The 21204-nt window shown below is 37.1% G+C and overlaps 2 protein-coding genes across 2 annotated transcripts in view; one reads left to right on the plus strand and one right to left on the minus strand.

Annotated features, from left to right (window-relative positions):
- LOC139713496 (uncharacterized) overlaps positions 1–4470 on the plus strand; it is a 31294-nt gene extending 26824 nt beyond the window's left edge. Inside the window, exons 5-7 of the mRNA XM_071625222.1 lie at positions 2935–3055; positions 3692–3836; positions 4372–4470. Coding sequence (XP_071481323.1) covers positions 2935–3055; positions 3692–3779 — 209 coding nt within the window. The 3' untranslated portion in view covers positions 3780–3836; positions 4372–4470. The remainder of the gene's footprint in view (positions 1–2934; positions 3056–3691; positions 3837–4371) is intronic.
- A 9742-nt stretch (positions 4471–14212) lies between these two features.
- LOC139713494 (uncharacterized) overlaps positions 14213–21204 on the minus strand; it is a 31951-nt gene continuing 24959 nt past the window's right edge. The window contains exons 5-7 of the mRNA XM_071625221.1: positions 17996–18125; positions 15360–15465; positions 14213–14481 (exon numbers count right to left, since the gene is read on the minus strand). Coding sequence (XP_071481322.1) covers positions 14268–14481; positions 15360–15465; positions 17996–18125 — 450 coding nt within the window. The 3' untranslated portion in view covers positions 14213–14267. The remainder of the gene's footprint in view (positions 14482–15359; positions 15466–17995; positions 18126–21204) is intronic.

The raw sequence follows: 21204 nt of genomic DNA on the forward strand, positions 1-21204 counted from the left end.
ATTAATGTAAAGACTTTTATGTGATGACTTCATGAAACGGACCCCAGGTCTGTATACTTGTTGAGTACTATTAGATATAATTTGGAATATAGGTAAAGCTAAATGTTTGTATACTTGTTGAGTACTATTAGATATAATTTGGAGTATTAGGCAAAGATAAAGGTGACAATGGTTTGACATGAACTTGACATGGCACATGAAATGATTACAGGAAACTTAAGAATAATATGTTATCAAAAATTAGAAGGTCTTGTCAAATAAACATGTTACTTTTCTAATGAGAAAGTGCTATATATAATTATATGATTATAAGAGTATCACTTATTTGGTTACTCTACCTCTTGTTAGCTACTGATTCGGAAGTAAAATCATTCATCTGGTATAATGAAATAGGTGACACATTGCTTTAATAGCCATGTTGCACAAAGACCAACCTAGTCATGTATGTTTTGTATTAATTTTATCCTACATGTTAAAAATGTGAAAAGCATTACCCATCGAATTGTCATCTGAGTTGATAATATCAGTGTTGACTATTTGAATGTATACTTGTAGCAATACAAATATTTCAGGCGCGATGATGTTTTATACACATGCTGCCCTGTTTCTGGACCTTCTTAACAGTAAATCTGCTAAAGACTTCCGGAAGATGAAGGGATGGAGAGTTGTTGATTTATTTAAGTATATCATGAAAAAGGCTACCTGGCTAATGCATTTGGTGACAGCACCTTCATTTAATTTGTAATTAATTATATTTTGAGATATTCAAGGTTTGTGTTTGTCATTTTGGCATTCACCTTGCATAAATCAAAACCAGACAAGGATGAAGAGTTGCATCAACCAGATTCGGACTCTGCATCCTTGAAATTGGGTAAAACCATTCATTCATTTTCATTTTTTTAAAACCATTTATGAGGAAATACTTAAATTTGAATGTAAAATTTTGGCTGCCATTTGTATCTCATAAACCCTCAGGAATGCAAGATTTGCCTCATCCAGATTCAGTACCCTGGAAAGAGGTTTAAACCATCAAATCTTTTCAAGTTTTGACTTTTCATAATACCCCCATCTCACCAGATTGCGAATCCACTACGATCCTGAAATATTGACAAAGCACGGCATAGTTTTTTTTTTTTACCATTTATGAGGAAATACTTAAATTTGAATGTAAATTTTTGGCTGCCATTTGTATCCAAAAACCCTCAAAAATGCAAGATTTGCCTCATCCTGATTCAGATTCAGTACCCTTGAAAGAGGTTAAAACCATCTAATCTTTTCAAGTTTTGAACTTTCATAATACCCCCATCTCACTAGATGGCGATTTCGCTACGATCCTCAAAAATTGACAAAGCACGGCATATCGTCGCTTGATTGCTTCAAATCTTCTGTATTGTATCTTGAGCGTTTTGGAAGGGCAGAGGGTCGCCACCATCGCCATGGTCAGCACCAAGTTTTGAACTTGTCCAAAGTTTTCGTAGCGACAGTGTGGTGGTTTTAGAGTGCATTACAATTGGCTCATGAGCATATTAAACATGAAATATTTGTAGGTCTAACATGGTAGCAACGTGTAAAGCATACACGTACACTAAGCCCATTGGAAGTGGCCCCTGTCACCCATGAACATTTCTACTTTTACGGTATTACGTAACAGGAACCTATCATAAACGAAAGAAATTGATGCACCACATCATGCATCAGGGAGGTGGAAACGGAGAAAAGCGTACTAATCAATTTCTTTCTCCACATACAGCTGTACATGCATTATGAATCTTCTGTCTATTAACTTGTTTGTTTTTCATTTATTATTGCTACTCAATGCAATTACTTTAAGTTGCAATCATTGCAGATATACCGTACCTTCATAAAATTGGCTCATTGTCAGATATGATTTGTAGTTTGCTCTTAGTCTGGTTCTTTAGCAGGTCCTATACATACATTTCACCCTTGGACTTTCAATCGAATAGATGACTAACTATTCACAGCAGTTTCACACTAGGTTCAACTGGTGTTCTTGAATACAAGATATAGGGTTGAACCATAATTATGCACATCCTTTTTGGTTTGACACCGACATCTGATGAAGAAATTCAATCATTGTAACCCAATTCATATCCTGATCGCTTAAGATTGTAGCATGAGCCTGGCATTAACGTATCACAGTCGCTCTAATCGTAGCACTGTTGTAGCGAGGTCTTGATAAGTGTACAAATATCTGTTTGATCGCAGAAGCAGCACGTCTCGTCGGCCTGGGAAAGTGGCAACAACGTGGCAGAATTATACTAAAAGCGTGGAGAAACTTGCAGGCCAAAAATAGAGATGGGGGGGGGGGGGGGAGCAATTTATTGTGCCATGATTTGTGAATTCTTCACAGATTGCTATGGTCGCCATAATTGTCTTTCTAGTGAGACGGGGGTGTAAGGAAATGCACAAGAATTTCCGTCTCTGGTGGCCATTTTGAATAGCTCAAAAATCCTCAAGGATGCAAAAGTTGCATCATCCAGATTAGGATTCCTCAAAATAAGGTAGAACCTTTATTTTTTGTTTCCAATCTTTTTACCATTTGTAACATTTGAATCAAATATATAGGAATTTTAGATTTTAGTGACCATTTTGGTTGCCATCTTGAGTAAGTATCTCAAAACCCTCAAGAATGCAAGAGTTGCATCATTCAGGTTCGGATCACTATCAGAAAACATTAGGCAGATGGTAAATGAAGATTTTGCCTCTAGCACTAGGACTGTAAGGAACACGTAATGAATTAAGATGTGGCATATTCACCACCATTAGCTTTCTTTCACACAAAACAAACCTTTACCGATTATCAAAGGAATGGATGTAGTAATGCAATAGGTTGTCTTTTTTTTTAATGTAGTAAGTCTTACAGATCATCATGTCAATTTTCTATTGATGTCTCATAATTTGTTGTTAATAAAGGAGCTCCTGCAAATGTCTGCTACCAAGAATTTGATGTGCCTGTCAACTTTCCAGTTAATCTACGAAGATTCATCCCAAATAACTTTTATGGAACATTGCAAGATACAGGCAATATTGGAAGGTTTGTAACATACTAGTTTCTGTGTTGATACATGCAATTGTAGTTTTTAGATATCCATGCATTGATGCTTATGATGTCTGAATGTCTGAAAATTTCATTTTTTGTTGGGTTTCAACTCTAAAACTATTGTAAAGAATAAAATGAAGTAAATTGTACAAAGAAATCACCATAGTATATATCTGCATATGTATGCAAACTTATTTGCTTTTTTTTTCAAAGAATAACATGTGGTATTGTATGCTATTACACAAGGCAAGTGTTGAAATTCAAAAAAGCCACCGACCTGTCTACAGCGGCCACTTTTGTTGTTTCCCAAGGGTGGGTGCTATAGACAGGTTGACTACTATACATGCTGAAATTTTCGCGTACAGATATTTTCGCGAATTGCTACTTGGAGGACATTTTTGCGTGTTGTTAATTTCGCGGTTGCGAGGGTCTAACTGAACTTAGTTATTCGCGCGTTGTTATTTTCGCGGTTCAAAGGCGATTCGCGAAATTCACGAAAATAAAACCACTGCGAAAATTTCAGCTTATACAGTATACATTGTGCCTTCTGATAGAAAGTAGCATTGAAACTTGAATGGTCGCATAATTGCTGTAAGAAAGGTAGAGAGACTTCTTTCTCTTTCATTTCAGAGTATTGCGAACTGTGGCATTAGTTTCTCTGAGGGAGATCAAGTGTGGAGAGGAGCTGCTGTCATCCTATTTTACACTTGTCTACTAGGGACTAATTTTCCAAATTGCACCAGTGAAAAGCCAGGAAGGCATCAACTGTCACAAGGTACTTTCTGTTTAATCTAGCAATAAGAACATTGAATTTACTGTGTCCTGACGTGGTTATGACAATCAAAATTACTTGAAGTAATAGCAACTTCAGTGAAGATTGATATACAGTTACCACAACTAAATCTGGATGACTCCGAAGTGAGACCTCTGTTCAAGTAAATGACTGTACCAGTTGAAAGAGGTCAGATATTGGGAAACTGTAAGTCACCTGTAGGACCTACACTTCACAAAGCTCGATACCTTGGCCTGCACATGACGCTTTAACTTGCACACATTTGAACATTACTGTAATACTTATGCACCTGCTTGTAGTTAGTGATAAGGCAGCAAAGTTTGTTTTGATTAATGTGTAGAGGGGGTTGTATGCACAAAAACAAACAAACAAAAACACACAAACATAATTTATTATGTTAATATCATACACAGAAGAATAGTTGCTCCAGCCAAGACGCATCTTTGTTGTTTCTCCTTTCTGTTAGTAACAAGTAAATGTACACACTTCACATATTTTGAATGTATCATTCTGTCAGTTCTGCAATACAGCCAATGTTCTGGCTTTGGAGTGCAAGCCCTGTTGTTGTAGGCCAATGTTGAAGGTCATGGCAGGCTCATCATGCTGACAAGTAAAGGCACTATTAAAGGAGGTACGGTACCTGTAGTATACCATGTGTATATTTTAAAATATTATTCAATGTTTCATAAACACGAGACATAAACCTCAATTGTTGGACTACAAAAGCATATGTTTATGAGTAAAACACGTAGACATCTGAATATACCATAGTTTCCAGTGGGCAAAAAAAAAAAAAAAAAAAAAATGAAAAACTTACTTTGAACAAAAGTTCCAGACAGTAAAGTGATGGAGAAGTATAACCAAATAATCTTACTTGTTGTGTTCATGTGACAATCAATTGTGCTCAAATTATCCAGATAATGCATAAATTATGCAAATTCACATACATAAAAGAAAACAAATTACAAGAATTTGAAATTGTTGTATAGTGAGAAGCAATGTGTTCAAATGGGGTTTAAGTAATGATGATTTGTGTCCAAATTGCAATGTAAGAGAGGACATCGTTCATGCCTTCATTGAATGCAAACTTAACGATTTTTTTTTTTTTTTTTGGTGGTATACATAAAGGGTTTGTTTCTATGTATACCATGCATCAGTAACAAATATCAATGTCTTACTCTGGTTGAAAATACAGTGCAAGAGTCAGTATAGTTTGTTTTTGACAATAGCATTTTGGAGTATTTATAAGCTTATTTTGAAACGGAATGAAACCAGTAATGATAGAAGAAGCTGTTCTGTGAAGCATGTGTTTATGAGAGAAATTAGAACGAGAATAGAAATACAATGTTACAGTGTATATGAAACATAGAAGAACATAAAGGAAAAATGAACAATTATTACCAAATGAATGCACGATTATGTTTGTATCATTTTCATGTGACATCGTTATGATTACATTATTTTGATTGTGTATTTTGAATGGAATCCTGAATAAATCTTCTGATCGATTATAACATCACCTATATTGTTCACATGATAGTTTTTACATATTGCCTTATCACAATGTTATAATGTGCATAAACTCACATGGGTTTCCATGCCATAGCAGCTCAGACTGAGGACACTTTTTTTTTTTCAGAGACAGACTTTGTTTCTAACTGAAACTTCTAAGTTCTTAATGTGTGCAGATACTCTTGCATCCAGTTTTGCACATGTTTTGAACATGATGTAACAAGCCTCTAATTCGCTGGGTTGCCCTACAAAATATATTCACATTCACATATCAAAATCAGGGAAATTCAAGAGCTGTCATGGAGACACTTGTGTGTTGTATGGGCAAAAGCAATTCCCAAATCAGACAGATTTTTGTATATTCTTTTGCCAGGATAAAAAAGAAAAAAAAAATACAGGTTTCAGGGAGGCTTGTGCAGAATTAGAGAGACCTAGCAGCGTTGATTGTACATCTCAATAGAGAATTAAATGAACTCATTGATATTTGTACAACAGGTGCAACAAATGCAATTAAGCTTTAGCATCAGTACATTTATATGTATCTTATATGGCATCGGCATTTTAACAATGTACAGACGAACACCATTATGAAATAGTGGGGACCACAATAATTTCCTTTTATAAAAAACTAAATTTTGTTAAAACAGACACCCATACCTTGCCACATAAACACACAATGCGTCTAAAGTCATGACATGTTTAGTAACACTCGCAGGTTAGAAAGTTGGTCTATTTGGCATGTTTGCATGAAATACAAAGTTGTACAGTTAAACTCGCATAAGTCGATCTTCTCGGGACTGAGCAAAACACATCGACTTAGGCGAGTTTCGACTTGTGCGTAAGTCGAAAAAAAAATCGACTTAACAACAGTCACACCACACGTACATTATGTATAAATGTACATGTATGTTGTCTACTCTGGAGCTGAGAGCTGGAGAGGTGTGCCGCAGCACGGGTCACCCGGCAGGGCCGCGGGTAACTTTGCATGGACAGTGCATTAGCACAGGTCCGATTACTTTACACCCTTGTTAAACCTTGGGGAAGTGAATATGAACGATATTTGAGCAGTGATTGATTCCAGTTTACCATACCGTGGCTTGAAATTCATGTAGAGGTGTACTTTTGATTTACCCGTGCCCGTAACTTTCCCCCTCTTACTCTCCGCTTTGAAAACTCAGCAGCTTCATCCATCCACTGCACAGCGCAGACTGCAAACATACACAGACTATACACAGTCCAGTCGCTGTACGCACAACTATACACAGCCCAGTCGCTGTACGTACGTAGCGCTAGCGCAACAGGGCTGTACCAGAGGACCTCCAAACACGAAGAGAGTTCAACAATCGCATGCGATCGCTTTGAATTTTGATACTTTAGATCATTTTTTTGTCACCTGTCTGGTCGGGCTAGTTCTTATGTAAACAAAAACTGGCGTCTCGTGATTTTGACAGTGATTTATTGCACAATAAAATCTTATTCGACTTAGGCACAGTGAATTTAATGGTTTTTCCGTGAAAGTGTTCTTGGAATTTCATCGACTTAGGCGAGTATTCGACTTACAAAATTCGACTTGTGAGTGAATTATTACACGTAAGTCAATGGGGAAAAATCAGGACTTTTTAAAATCATCGACTTGCGCGATTATTCGACATATGCGATGTCGACTTAGGCGAGTTTAACTGTACATGTATTTTTAACAGAACATTTGTTAATACACGTACATGCATATAAATTAGTAAGCGAACAGTGAAACCATCCTTCTGTTTAGTATGAATATATGAAAACACTGTATTCAATTTGTGGGTCTACGAGTGCAAACATCATGAAGAGAGAGCGAGAGAGAGAGAGAGAGAGAGAGTGATGTGGGCGGGGGGAACATCCAACATGTTTCAAGTGACGATCTTTCTAAGGATGCCTCCCATCCATGCAGGAGAGGAAGTATCAACTGAAGAATCAGTCAAACTATTTGCTACAAATGATTTTTCTGCGTAGTACCCATTTTCTCTCCGTTTCAGTGTGAGGAGGTACGATGCATGCCACGTTTGTGTACGTATGTGTAAAATGATATGTACAAGATGTATGCCTGGTTAGGACGTTGTGAGTCATCTAAACATGTATTGAGCTGCACGTTTTTCTTGGATATTACTTGTGGCTTATTGTAGCATAACATAGGGATTATGATATTGACACCTCTCTCAATCACATCTTACTAGTTTAAAAACAAGCAAACCAAACCCAACAAATCCAGAGCAAGCAAATAAACAACAGTGGAACAAGCTGTCAGACTTTGTTCAAAGTTACATGTATTTTATTTGTATTTGCATTTAAATTGTACCTCACTGTTTCAGAGCTTTGACTTTAACATTAAAGTCTAGGTTTGACCTGACATACACAGTACATCCACACACACAACTCAATACAAGCAATGAATTTTGGTGAATGAATGGATGTTTATCAAAATGCTCACCGGAGTATCACAAGTTCACTATCCATGCATTCTTGCAGATTATAATCTAAGAAGAACACAGCAAAATTAGTGAGCTTGGGGGACCTCCAGGAGGGCATGGTGTCCATTCTTCTAGTCTATCACAATGGCAATAAAATCTGCTGAGTTTTTAGATAATTTGATCATGGCCTCCAATTTAGTCCCTGCCCCAGGGGGTGACCCCTGGATCTCATTAACGTACATTGTAAGCACTTGGAACATTTCTGGTTTAATAATAGAAGATGACTTAATAAAGATTCTCTTATTTGGAAGTGCTGGGCCTCCTGAGGTCCCAAAGTAGGGATGGTGCCCATTTGTAGAATGTGTATTCTATATTTCCCCAAGGGATTGACCCCTGAATCTCACTAAATGTACATTGTAAACACTTGGAACATTTCTGGTTTTATTGACTAGATTCTCTAATTTGGAGATTCTGGGATCCCTGGGGGCCTGAAGTGGGGATGGTGCCCATTCGTACAATACGCATTCTATCGTCCCTGTGAAAATTCCTCCTAAATCCAGTGAAACTTAGACCATACATTTTCAAGGAAATGAAAATGTAACCTGTTTAATGAAAGGACACCCCCTGAACAAAATTCAAACTAGTCATCAATGTACTAACTCATAGCACTAACTACACCTTGTACGCTCCATCCCTTCTGGTTCAAGAGAAGATTTTTAAAGATTGTTTGATTTGGGGGCCCCTAAGGGCCCTGTGGGGCATAGTGCTCATTTGAAGAAAATTAAGATCCTATCACCCAATGGGTGCTACCTGCCAAGTTTGGTGAAAATCCCAAGAAAAATCATGTGGAACCAATGATCTCTTTATAACAGGATTCTCCTGTACAAGGCTGTTTGGCAATAACCTGACTTGGGTGATCTATATATGTGTAAGGCCTATCATAAACAACTGGATTTTGATTTTTTTTTGTTTTGATGTAATGATTTCTTTTTTAAACCCAACTATACAGCGGGCAAAATCTTGCGCTGTTTCAAAACCAGAAACTACTGAGGAATAAACCATTCTCTGTGTATTTGTCTGAATCATCGTTGTGTGCAGGCAGTGACTGCCAATGCCAAACAGAACGCATACAAGAAGCATCACAAGTTCATGAAGTCTAGCTCTTTCCAAGAGGCCACGACAGAACAGCATCGGAACATCTAAATGCTACTGCCTTCGCTAAGGAATATGTTATCACAAACTCTACAATTTATAGTGTTGTGTTTTTTTTAACTTTAATAAACAAGGAAAACAAAAACAAACTAGAAATGTTGCTAAGGCGACTGGTATGCCTCCGCCATAATGCATGATTCTCCTAATAGGTCTATAGTACATGTGGACAATGTGTGATTACATTTTCACAGAATTGGCAAAATATGAAAATGACAAGTTTGTCACAAATGTGTTGAATGTTCACCTTCCTTGACCCAGGTTTAATTGGATGAATAGGAGAGCATGTATTTGGGGATTTAAGGACTTTAACTTGACTTTGACCCATTCATAAGTTTATGCATTGAGTAATTTTCAAGGTATGGAGAAAATGTGCAATTTCTGTATTGAGAAGTACATTGTTACCATTTTCATCTGGCCTTTGACCCTAAAATTCATAGGATAATCATTGTCAGGCAGAACATGCATAAATATGTAGAAAGTTTCAAGATAACTTGAGCCACTTCCGAGATATGGAGGAAAAAGTTAGTTCAGCACTTGCCCTTGATCTTTGACCTTTTCTTGACCTTTAAGGCAAAAAAGAAAAAAAGAAAAAAAAAAGTTTCCAGAGAATCTCTACTAGGTTATACATGCATACACCAAGAGTAAATAAAAAATAATCCTGCTGGCATTGCATAAATATGAGGGAAATAGTAAAATTTTGAAGTGTTGCCCTTGACCTTTGACCCCATGAACCCTAAATTCTCTAGATAATCACTGCCAGTCAGTACATGTATATATACTATGTTCCATGAAGATACCTTGGAACAATTTCCAAGTTACGGAGAAAAAAGTGAAGTTTTAATATTTTTACTTGACCTTTTGACCTTTGACCCCAAACTTTCACTAGAGAATCTTAATTGGGTAAAGTGTACATGTATACACTAAGTTTCAAGAAAATATCTTCTGGCATTGCATAGATATGGTGGAAATAGTGAAATTTTACCTATTTGACCTTGACCTTTGACCTTCAGCATGTGCACCGAAAAGTTGATAGGCACAACTTCACCCCCTAATACACATACATGCCAAGTTTCATTAGGATACCTCAAAAGGTTTTTTAGTTACGCTGTCCACAAAATTCATCACGGACGGACGGACGGACAACCTGAAAACATAATGCCTCCGGCACCACTTCGTGGCGGAGGCATAAAAAACAAAATGTATAAATGTATCCAAAAGTGTAAGAGAGTACCTCGCTGAAGGGTGAATGTTTGCGAACGTAGCAAATTGCTGGTTTCGTTGGAAATTTTGAACATGTTAAAAATTTCCTTGCAACAACAAAAACAAACAAACAAACAAGAGACCAGGGGTCTCGCACTCATCTGAATAGCGTAAGTTCACATTCCACACATTCTTGCAGACTACTGGAACATTGCACACTTGGGGGGGGGGGGGGGAAGCAGCTTTGAAGGGTTATGGGGGCTGGTGTCTATATGTATATTCCATTTTATTTATGCAGCTAAAAAAAACAGAACAAAAACCTTGATCTAGTGTAAATAACCTTGAAAGTGCTTTCAATAATGTATTTTCTCAGAGTATTTGCAGGTTTAAACAAGTTTGTTTTCAAATTCACGACATCCTTCCGTCGAGGTGATTTCATTGCAACTGATTGACAAATTGCCCTACATCGACGTAAATTAGCACTGAATTGATCAGTGTTTTAGTAGTAGCCATGATAAAAAATCATGGGCGTACATACTCGAGCGCGATTCAAACCTGCAACCTCCTGATCACCGGACATGCGTCATCTCCACAAGACTACCAAGCTTTCGCCCGACAGCAAGTGTTGGTTCTAATCCTTATAGCATGCAGCGGGTACTGCGTAATTATTCAAATTCATGAAATTCTTCTGTCACGGTTTTTTCATTGCAACTGATTGACAAATTGCCCTACATCGACGTAAATAAGCACTGAATTGATCAGTGTTTTAATAGGAGTAGCCATGATAAAAAAATCATGGGCGTACATACTCGAGCAGGATTCGAACCTGCAACCTCCTGATCATGGGACAGGCGTCATCTCCATAAGACCACCAAGCTTTCGCCCGACAGCAAGTGTTGGTTCTAATCCTAATAGCATGCAGCAGGTACTGCGTAATTATTAGAATTCATGAAATTCTTCCGTCGAGGTGTTTTTATTGCAACTGATTGACAAATTGCCCGACATCGATGTAAATGTCGATTCAAAGCATTGATTCAAATTGATTCATATTCAAAGCATTGAATTGATTAGTGTTTTAGTAGTAGCAATGATAAAAAATCATGGATCTAAAACACTGATCAATTCAGTGCTTTTTGACTGTATTTTCAAGAAAAAGAAAATATGTTGGCCCCCACTTGAACCCCCCCCTCATGATTACAATGTCAGTGTTAAAACGTTAAGTATATGTCACGTTTTGAATGCAAAAATCATTTTTTTTTTTTTAAAAATCGGTGATCTTCACTCGATTTTCACAAAAGTTACTGTTTAACAACATACATTGTACATATGTCGTTTGTAAGTAACTACAGTGCACTCACATTGTAACAAACAGTTATAATGAAATTCTCATTCCAACAAAATCAATCAGGCCCCAAAATTATCATCTATAAACATTTATACACTATGACTGTTTGGTTATAACAAAATTTCGATATAATGAAAGAAAATCGCTGGTCCAGAGGACTATGTTATAACGGGAGTATACTGTAGCACATAAAGCTTGTGGCAATCAGAATAAATACTATGTAGGTTTAACGTACCAAACATTTTCTATGTCATAACATTTGTATCATATGGGATATATATATATATATATATATATATATATATATATATATACATGTAAATGAAGAAACAAACCGGTTATACATTTTTGGCCAATAAAGCACGAGTTTATTCCACTCAAATTTTCGGCATCCTATGCCTTCTTCACGAGTCTTGACAATGATGGTGTCAAAACAAAGCAAAACAAAAATTGTACATCGTGCACTCATAGAGAGACTTAGTTTCTATGAGACACGGCTGGGTTACAAGTTATCGTGAAGAGTAAGAGTTTTAAAGGGGAAGGGCTAACCAGGGATTTATCCATTCTAAACGGTTACTCATTCTTCCGTTCGAGGAATTAGTCATGGCGCGATTCTAAGATATTTTTCAAAATATCTTTTTAACTGATAATAGTTTCACTTACACTGATGTTATGAGAAATTATTGGCTTATATTAAAGTGAAAATTATAATCTAAGGTCTCAAGTTTTTTAATCAATTTTCTCAGGTTATGTTATATTTTATATAGATGGCTTCATACTGCCATCCTATTAAAGATTGGTACTATACAATCAATTTCATACTTGCATGTTCAAATCTGATTAGATTACAGTGAGACACTGAATTGTGGCTTTTTTAATTGATAATTTTATCTATTTCTCAACAGGAATTCTTAATCCGACTTCGTCCTATTGATGATTATTATATACTACAGTCTCCATCAGTGAAAATCATGAAACAACTCAATTGTTGGAGCGCTCTTTAACCTGTTCCTGAATTTGTCCATTATTCTCTAACTTATGGTATGTTGATAAGTACATTTATTTGGTATCTCATCATAGCATGTGATAATACAAAGTGATATGATGCTTAAACTGAACGCCATTGTTACGTAATAAACCTGTCAATGCTCTCCTCCTTATGGGTGCCATGACTACATTGCTTCTACATGGCAACATCACTGTAAAGGGTGCGCACCCCCCAGCCATGTCTCATAGCAACTAAGTCTGTCTATGAGTGCACGCTGCTCTACGTGTTCAATTTTTGTTTTGCTTTGATACCGTCATTGTCAAGACTCCTGAAGAAGGCGCAGGACGCCGAAAATTTGAGTCGAATAAACTCATGCTTTATTGGCCAAAAATGCATTACCAGTGTTTCTTAATTTCTTCGTGGAGTCAAAATGTGAAATTTCAACACACACACACGCACATATATATATATATATATATATATATATATATACATATATATATATATACCAAAAAACTAAGTTCCCCCCTAGCATTTTTGGATATATCTCAAAAAGTATTTTACCGATTTTCACAATTCAAACGGGAATGGATAGGGAATTTTATTACTCATAACATGAATGGCATATCATTGCCACCAGATATTATTATTGGTGTGAAAAAATGCATTTTACATCAAAATGCATGGGAAAAAAATTTGCACTGAAGGTTATATGAAGCATATTGTGTACATTTCCTATGCAAGTTAGCAAATGACCTTTTTAAATTGTTATGCAATTCTCAGGAATTTCTTCAGGTGCAATGTGCTTCCCTATTAAACAGATGTTATGCATACTTCTTAAACAATATGCTTTTTCAATATGAAAATGTTGGTCGAAGCCATGTGCTTTTTAATTCCAATTTGGGTTGATCACATTAATGTGCTTATGGCCATTTTGCATCATGCCGCATCTGCAAATTTTTGAAAGAGGGAGAGCTACAGCTTTCCTTGAAGCTGGGGTTCCGGTTAAGGAGGTGGCCAGGAGACTAGGGGTTTCGCCCAATGCCATAAGGAAACTTAGAGCAAAGTTTCAGCAAGAAGGTGAAAGATGACACTTCACTGCAAGAATTTCAGCACATCTTGCACAGAGCATGGGACAACATTGAGCAGAGCCAAATACAAACTTTAGTTAACAGTATTAGGAAGAGATGCCAGCTGGTCATTGAAGCGGATGGTGGACATATCAATTATTAAATACTTCACTGTATGCTCATGAAAAGAAAAAGATAGAGAAATATGCAATAAACCATGCTTAAAAGTTCAGAATCATGAGTGATTGTTTGATAATTTGTGTGAAAGTCAATGCAAATCACTAAAGTGCATCTTTTTTTTCCATGCATTTTGACATAAAATGCATTGTTTTTTTTCACACCAATAATGATATGTGGTGGCAATGATATGCCATTCATGTCATCAGTAATAAAATTCCCTATCCATTCCCGTTTTGAATTATGAAAATCGGTAAAATACTTTTTGAGATATATTCAAAAATGCCAGGGGGAACTTACTTTTTTGGTTGAGTGTATATATACATGTATATATTATGATCTTTTTTTTCCCCAAAAAATTTTACAATACTTTTTTTTTTCCAAAGCTATGCAAATGTGTTCTTTGTCCATTGGTTTCCTTTGCACTATGGAAGATGGAAAGCCATTAGCTGTTGTTTCCATCTACATACGATGTTCTCTGATAAACCAATAGATCTTGCTGTCCTTTTTCCTTTTCTCTGGGTTGAGTTTGTCAAGAATTTCTGCCAGCCTTGTCTCAATGGTCTCTTTGGGTAAGCCTGTCCTCCGAGGATTGAGCTTCACAAGAAGATCCTTGGTGGTCATTGGTCTCCTCATAAGATATCGCTTGACCTCCTCCTCAGTAAGAGGCACGTGTCTGCCACAAAGTATGATACAAGAAATGACAGACACATGATACTTCCACTCATAAATTTACTAATTTGTTAGTTAGATATCTTACACTTAACCTTAATGCAAAGATCAACAGATTTGCAGACATACAAAATGTACATGGACAAAAAATGTATGTATGAACGTTCTAAAACAGAACCACTAATATAGGGGCCTACATGTAAATTTCAGTTGTTTTTGAGTAGATACAATGATAAAATCTCTATCAAGAAACAGTGAATCATGAAACAAACAGCAAAAAATCAACAACACAAAAACCCAACAACACCACCAAAATTACACTCAAAACAAAACCACTATGATTTTGTGCAAGTACTATCAAGACTAGGTCAAGTTCTGCTGAACAACAAAAAAATAATACACTGTAATAATCTCCACAGATACCTCCTAGACAACACACTATTATTACTGCTAGCATTACTTTTATCGTGGTTATCATTATCATCATAGATTTTATCATCATATGAATGTCTGATCACACTCTTTGTAAACTTACGGCACCTTGGCTTTACTTTACGGTACTTGTTTCATAGGACAAGCTATACACATATTGTCGCTGAGGTGACAAGACCTTGTATCTGCAATTTTGGTGAAAATTACTTTTTTGGATTAATGGTCAAATAATGGGTTAAGTGATATCCTGTCCAAATCCCAAACTGTCTTACCCGGTACTCCAGAAATGAAGCCACCATGGCATGTCAAAGGAAAGGCTATCCCATTCGCCACAGCGCTTTGGCCGCCATGTTTTTTGGCTCTCCTGAACATTTTACATTTTGTAGATACGAGGTCTTGTCGCCCCAGCAACGATATGTATCTGATCTCCCAGTATCTTTGACATCTTACCCTGAGGATGTCCTATTTGATGAACCTCCTTGGACAGGGCTCTCTGTGCGTATCCTCTTGTTAGCAGGTGAATCTGCTGGTATGGGGCGCTTCTTCATAGAAGAGCCTTGACACAAACACAAAGGAGAAACAAAAGCACATAAAGAGCGTAATTTGAAAATTCAGTCATTTAATAATAAATGTGTATGTTCACTACTTAAAATACAGTAAACCTCACACACGTTGACATGAACAGGACTAGAGAAAAGGCTAACTTGCAAACAAGTTGACTTACATCTGTTACCATGAAATGACAGTGAGTATGCTGATATTGTTAATTTTCTGAGTTTGATAACCTTTGAACTTCTTTCCCTAAAAGGACGAATGACACCCAAATATCACATAAATTGGGGGAATGTAATAATGTTAGCAGAAGTTCTGTTCGAAAGTTATAAATTTTAAAGTTTAGGTGCTGCCATTGCCGGATGAGTAGACTACAACACTTTGTGACATCATGTATAGAAAAGGATATAGAAAGAAAGTAAAGAGAAAATTCAACATATACTGTACATAATATTTTGCTGTGATATTTAAATAGTAGAAGACATCAGAAAAGGTGTGAGGAAAGTGGGGCAATCTATTCCACAGTTTCGAATCTTTAAAAGTTTATGTGCTACCATCACTGGATGAGAAGACTACAACACTTTGCGACGTCATGTATGAAAAAGGACATAGAAAATTCAACTTTTAACTTTTCTAGCTGAATGAAAGAGCACTTGATTTTACCTCTTACAGAAGACAGGGAATATTACCCTTCTTTCCCTAGTAAGTCGTGGGAAGGTGTACTTTTTATTAGGAAAATACAATTTTGTAGAATTATCTCTGTATTACATTATTTTCCATATGTGTCTTCACATGCTGCAGCACTTGCCTCCATTAGCGATGACTGCACCAAAACTTCATAAATTCATGTTTTCAATGGATTGTCTGATTTTCCTCAAACTTTCACTGATATGTCCTACTAATATTGCTGCATTCACTCAATTCACATGTGTATTACTGGTGCTTGATTCCTCTTTAAAGGGGAATGAAACCCAGTACACATGATGATTAAGTGAATGCAGCAATATTAGTTGAACAAAAGTTGAAGGAAAGTTCAAAGTAATCAAATAATCTGTTCAAAGCCATTGCTGGATGAGAAGTCTACTACAGTTTTTGTAATGTCATGTATGAAGACTGATATAAAGAAAACATAAAGAAATTCCACATATTTTAACTTTTCTAGCATCATGAAAAGGCCCTTGATTTACCTCTCCTAGAAAACACAGGGAATAATATTACCTTTAACATACACATACAGTTAACAACAAAATTATTCATACCCCTGGGGAATTTTTAGTTTTTAGCAGATTTTTTACAAGTAAATGATAGAGTGATGGTGATTCGGTGTTATATCTCAACATTTCTATTGTTATGCAAATGAGGTGAAACTGGAATTAGTGTCAATTTATAAATAAGAGTAAAAAGTTAACACTGAATCACCATCACTCCATCCTTCACTTGTAAGAAATCTGCTCAAAACTAATAATTTCTTAGGGGTATGAATGATTTTGTTGTTAACTGTATGTTTAGTAACAAATTGAGGGGAATGTGTACTTTCTATGAAAAATGAAATTTTGTTTATATTTTCTGTATATCGTTCTCCATTTGTGATGTTACAAATCTCTATTGCAAATATCTCATGGCTAAGGCTTTTCATCTGGAAGGTGTGGAAATGGGAATGTCTTCTAATTCACATATGTGATATTACATAGGCATTTTCACTGTTTACAATCATATTCGGTGGTGTAAATTAGTCATTGAACATTTGGGGGAAAAATTTCTTTGGTAACCCAAGATAATATGTAAATGTCTATCATTACACAAAAAATGATGCCATTCCTAGGTGGCGCAAAGGTGACACTGACCTTAAACTTTACATATTTTTCTCTTTTTTTGCCAACTTTGAGGGAGCTCTCTGTAAAAAATGGCTTGAATTTGACCTGAATTTAGATGAATATATCTTATTTGTCCCATACGTAAGGTTTGTTTTTGATACAAATTAAGGCAGTATTCTTGCATAAATTCGCAAAATTCAATATTTTCTTTGTTGGAATCATATAATTCAACTCTTTAGCTACAGCATATCAATAATTTTTCAATTAGATCAAGATGAGTTTGAGCATCTGAGGGGACATCATCTCGGACTTGCCCAGTCATAAACACATCTTTAATAATACAACTCCTCTTGCAAACATTTGTATTCTGGGGTGAGGATGTTCTGTCTACAAAGTGATGTCTTGTATAACTATATTTGACAAAGATCCATGGTGTTGAAATAGAAGTTTGTGAAGCAGCATTGTGCATTTTTGCAACATAACTGATAGTGTCATGATCTTCTTGGCAATTAACATTATATCTTGTTTGTTTGTGTGTTGTACTCCTGCCCTATAAAGGTATCACGTTCTGTTGGGATATTTCTTGAAAGATTTAGCATTAACACACACAGACAGATGAACAGTAAAACATAAGCATCTAGTGCTACTTGCTCTGCAGATGCATAATGTCAGCAATGACCTAAAATTTCTGGATGTACTAGTGGAGAATAACATTCTTACTTTCTAGCTTCTGTCCTGCATCTGGTAAAGTAGCATCTCTGCCAGCAGATGAAGCTTCTGGAATACTTGGTATCTCAGACTTACTCTGACCTCCACTGCAAGGCACAGAAGCCTTCTTGGTGTTCTTCTTCTGTAAAAAACAACAACAACAAAACAACAACTAAACAAACAAAATGGTAAAGGCATTGCGATAAAAAAAAGAAGCAGGGTGTGTAACTTTTGAAAAAAAATAAAACCCAAAGGTCTCTGCCAGATTGTGTTTCAAATTGTCAATTCAGAGAGTATTGTAAAAGTGGAAATTTTCATGCATTTCGCGCAAACCAGAAACTAGCACGAAAATAAAAGCACATGATTATATTTACTTGCCACATGTTCCAGTCGTTGATGTCTTGATTCCGCGGAATTAAAAAAACGCAAAACTCATCTTACCTGGCCGAGCGCAAAAAATTAGTCACACAAAAAATATCCACTTTTACATAAAATTTCTATTGAACAGATGAATAGACCAAAGGGTGTTATTTGTAAATGTGAAAGACTATCAGTGATTAATTATATCGTTGATAAAAAGAAGCGTAGCCTGTCATGCAAGTTTAGAGAACGAAATCACTACAATGATATGAGGGGTTGGAGAGTTTGAGGTAGTGTCATCATTTGATTAGCAACAGCAGGTATGAAGACTGACCTCACATGACCTTTTACATAGAGATGTGTCCCCTCCTGCATAATAACATGTCAGTTCACCCAATGATCCCACAAAAATACAGTAGCTTGTCTGTATTTGGTAATTATATTGAAGAGCCATGGACCAAGCAATAAGTAGATGTAAAAGTGGATACTGAACGTCTGACGAGCATTTGCACAGAGACACAGACCATTGAGATGACAAATACATTAAAGTGAATATTCAAGACAATTACCATTTGGCACAAATCAATATGCTGTGTTTATGCCAGAATCTTGGAAAGGACAAAATGTAAGACTTGCTCCTATCACAATGGGGAATGCAACAAGAGCAAAGAGAAAATTCATATGATATCTGCTGTAATGCAAGCACTTCGGATGAATTCGGGAAAAATTCAGAGAAGGTATTACAGATGTCAAAAAATGGACCAATCTAACAGCAGCAGACAGCAACACAAATCATAAGTACATTCATTGCTTCTGAAGAAGAGGTTAAATTCCGTCGAATTACACTAATCGAAAGAAAAGGTGGCACAGAGAACACTACTTTACTAGTGCCCAACTTAGAAACCATCAATGGAAAGGCATATTCTAAGGCCCTGTCACGCCTTTCCAGGCAAGCCTTGCATGTGATTCCTGGAGAGCATTTTTTGCTACCTGGACACATGACAGTACCTAGTAGCACGTATCTCACCGGTAGTTGCCTGGAGGTGCATACACAAATCCAGTCCATCCGCAGCCATGTTTAGGCTCTGTCACACCTTTCCGGGAAACCTATGCTGGCTTTTTGCGTGTGGGGATTTTCCAGCATACAGGACAATTTCTGAGAGTGGACAAGAATTTGGGTGCGTTTTGCATGCGTCTTACCTACTGGATGCATGCTACTAAAAGTTCTACTTGTGGGTTTTCTGTGTGACCTGCATGTCAGGTGCATGGGGGCTGACAATCAGTGAATGAATTCCTCTGAAGGCTATCTATTTGGCAGAGGTCCCACAGAATGTCATTTTCCTGGCCGCAGCCGACTCTCAACTAACTAGGCAGAAAGGCAGTAACTGACCCTCGCCATGCACAAAATTTGCTTGTACATCTCGCTCCACGCCTGCAAAACTGACCAGGTACACGGATGTTGGCAGTATCAACACCGTTCTTTGCCAGTAATACACTCTGCTTGTAGAATTCAGAAAAATTTACATTTTTCTGAATTCCTAAACCAAGATATCTCAGAGTTAACATTTGTTCTTTTTCATTTTGGGCATTTTTAAGACAAGTTTTATATTTAGAAAGCTGAAATATGAGATTTTTTTCATTTCTGTATACGAAATAAATAAGAAATTGTGAATGCATGACATCGTCAACTTGCTTATCTGAATATTCGTAACAACTGGTCCAGAAGTGTTTTCTGAAAAAATAGATTTACGCAGCAGGGCATTGTATAATTTGATACCTTCTTAACATTTGTTAACCAATACATGTTCTTTATGTTGGGAGAACAAGCTTAATTTTCAAGCTGATTGGGCCAGTGTATTCAGATATAATCTACAATGCATAAAAGAAAACAAATTATGATAATTCAATTTGAAAATGTTGTATAATTGTCTGTAAGAACTTATTTATTCAAAAGGGGATTAAGTTATGATGATTCTACTTTGTGCCCGAATTGCAATGTTAGAGAGAACATCACTCATGCTTTTATTGAATGCAAACTTAATGAAAATTTTCTTACATATGTAAAGGCCCTGTCACACCTTTCCGGGCAAGCCTTGCGTGCGACTTGCAAAGAACAATTTTTGCTACCCGGAGGTCCCCGTGGATGAGCCACACATGAAGGTACCTAGCACGTATCTCACCCATAGTCACCCGGAGGTGCACACGTAAATCTTTTTACCCGCAACCATGTTAAGTCGCTGTCACACCTTTCCGGGCAAGCTACGCGGGCTTGTTGCGTGAAGGGATTTTCCAGCATACCGCACAATTTCTGAGGGCGGACAAGGATTTGGGCGAGTCAGTGCATGTGTCTTACTTGCTGGACGTGTTCTACTTAAATTCTACTTGCGGGTATACTGTGTGACCTGTGTACCAGTCGCGTGGGGGCTGACAACTCAGTGAAGGAATTCCTCTGAAGGAATGGCAAAGTCCCACGGAATGTCATTATCTTGGCTGCATACGGGACTGCGAAGTACACCTGTGTGGGGGTTGCCTGCAAAGTGCTGCCGCTATTAAAGGACCTCCTACTGGCGTTCTGCGTCGACCTCTCCGGGCATCCCAGCGACTCACCCGGAAAAAGTTTTGGTCATGCTCAAAACTTGGCTGTGGTTAAATCGGACTTGCGTGCACACCTCCGTTCAACTACAGGTGAGATACGCGCTAGGTACTGTCAGGTGCGGACCAACTGCGGAGAGCTCAGGGTAGCAAATTTGTTTCTGCTTGCGGGTATACTGTGTGACCTCTGTACCAGTCGCGTGGGGGCTGACAACTCAGTGAAGGAATTCGTCTGAAGGAATGGCAAAGTCCCACGGAAAACTTCCCCA

Source organism: Diadema antillarum, unplaced genomic scaffold (assembly GCF_040938485.1).
Source record: "Diadema antillarum isolate AM-2024a unplaced genomic scaffold, OU_Dant_1.0 seq00001987_RagTag, whole genome shotgun sequence".
In the NCBI taxonomy this organism is placed as follows: domain Eukaryota; kingdom Metazoa; phylum Echinodermata; class Echinoidea; order Diadematoida; family Diadematidae; genus Diadema; species Diadema antillarum.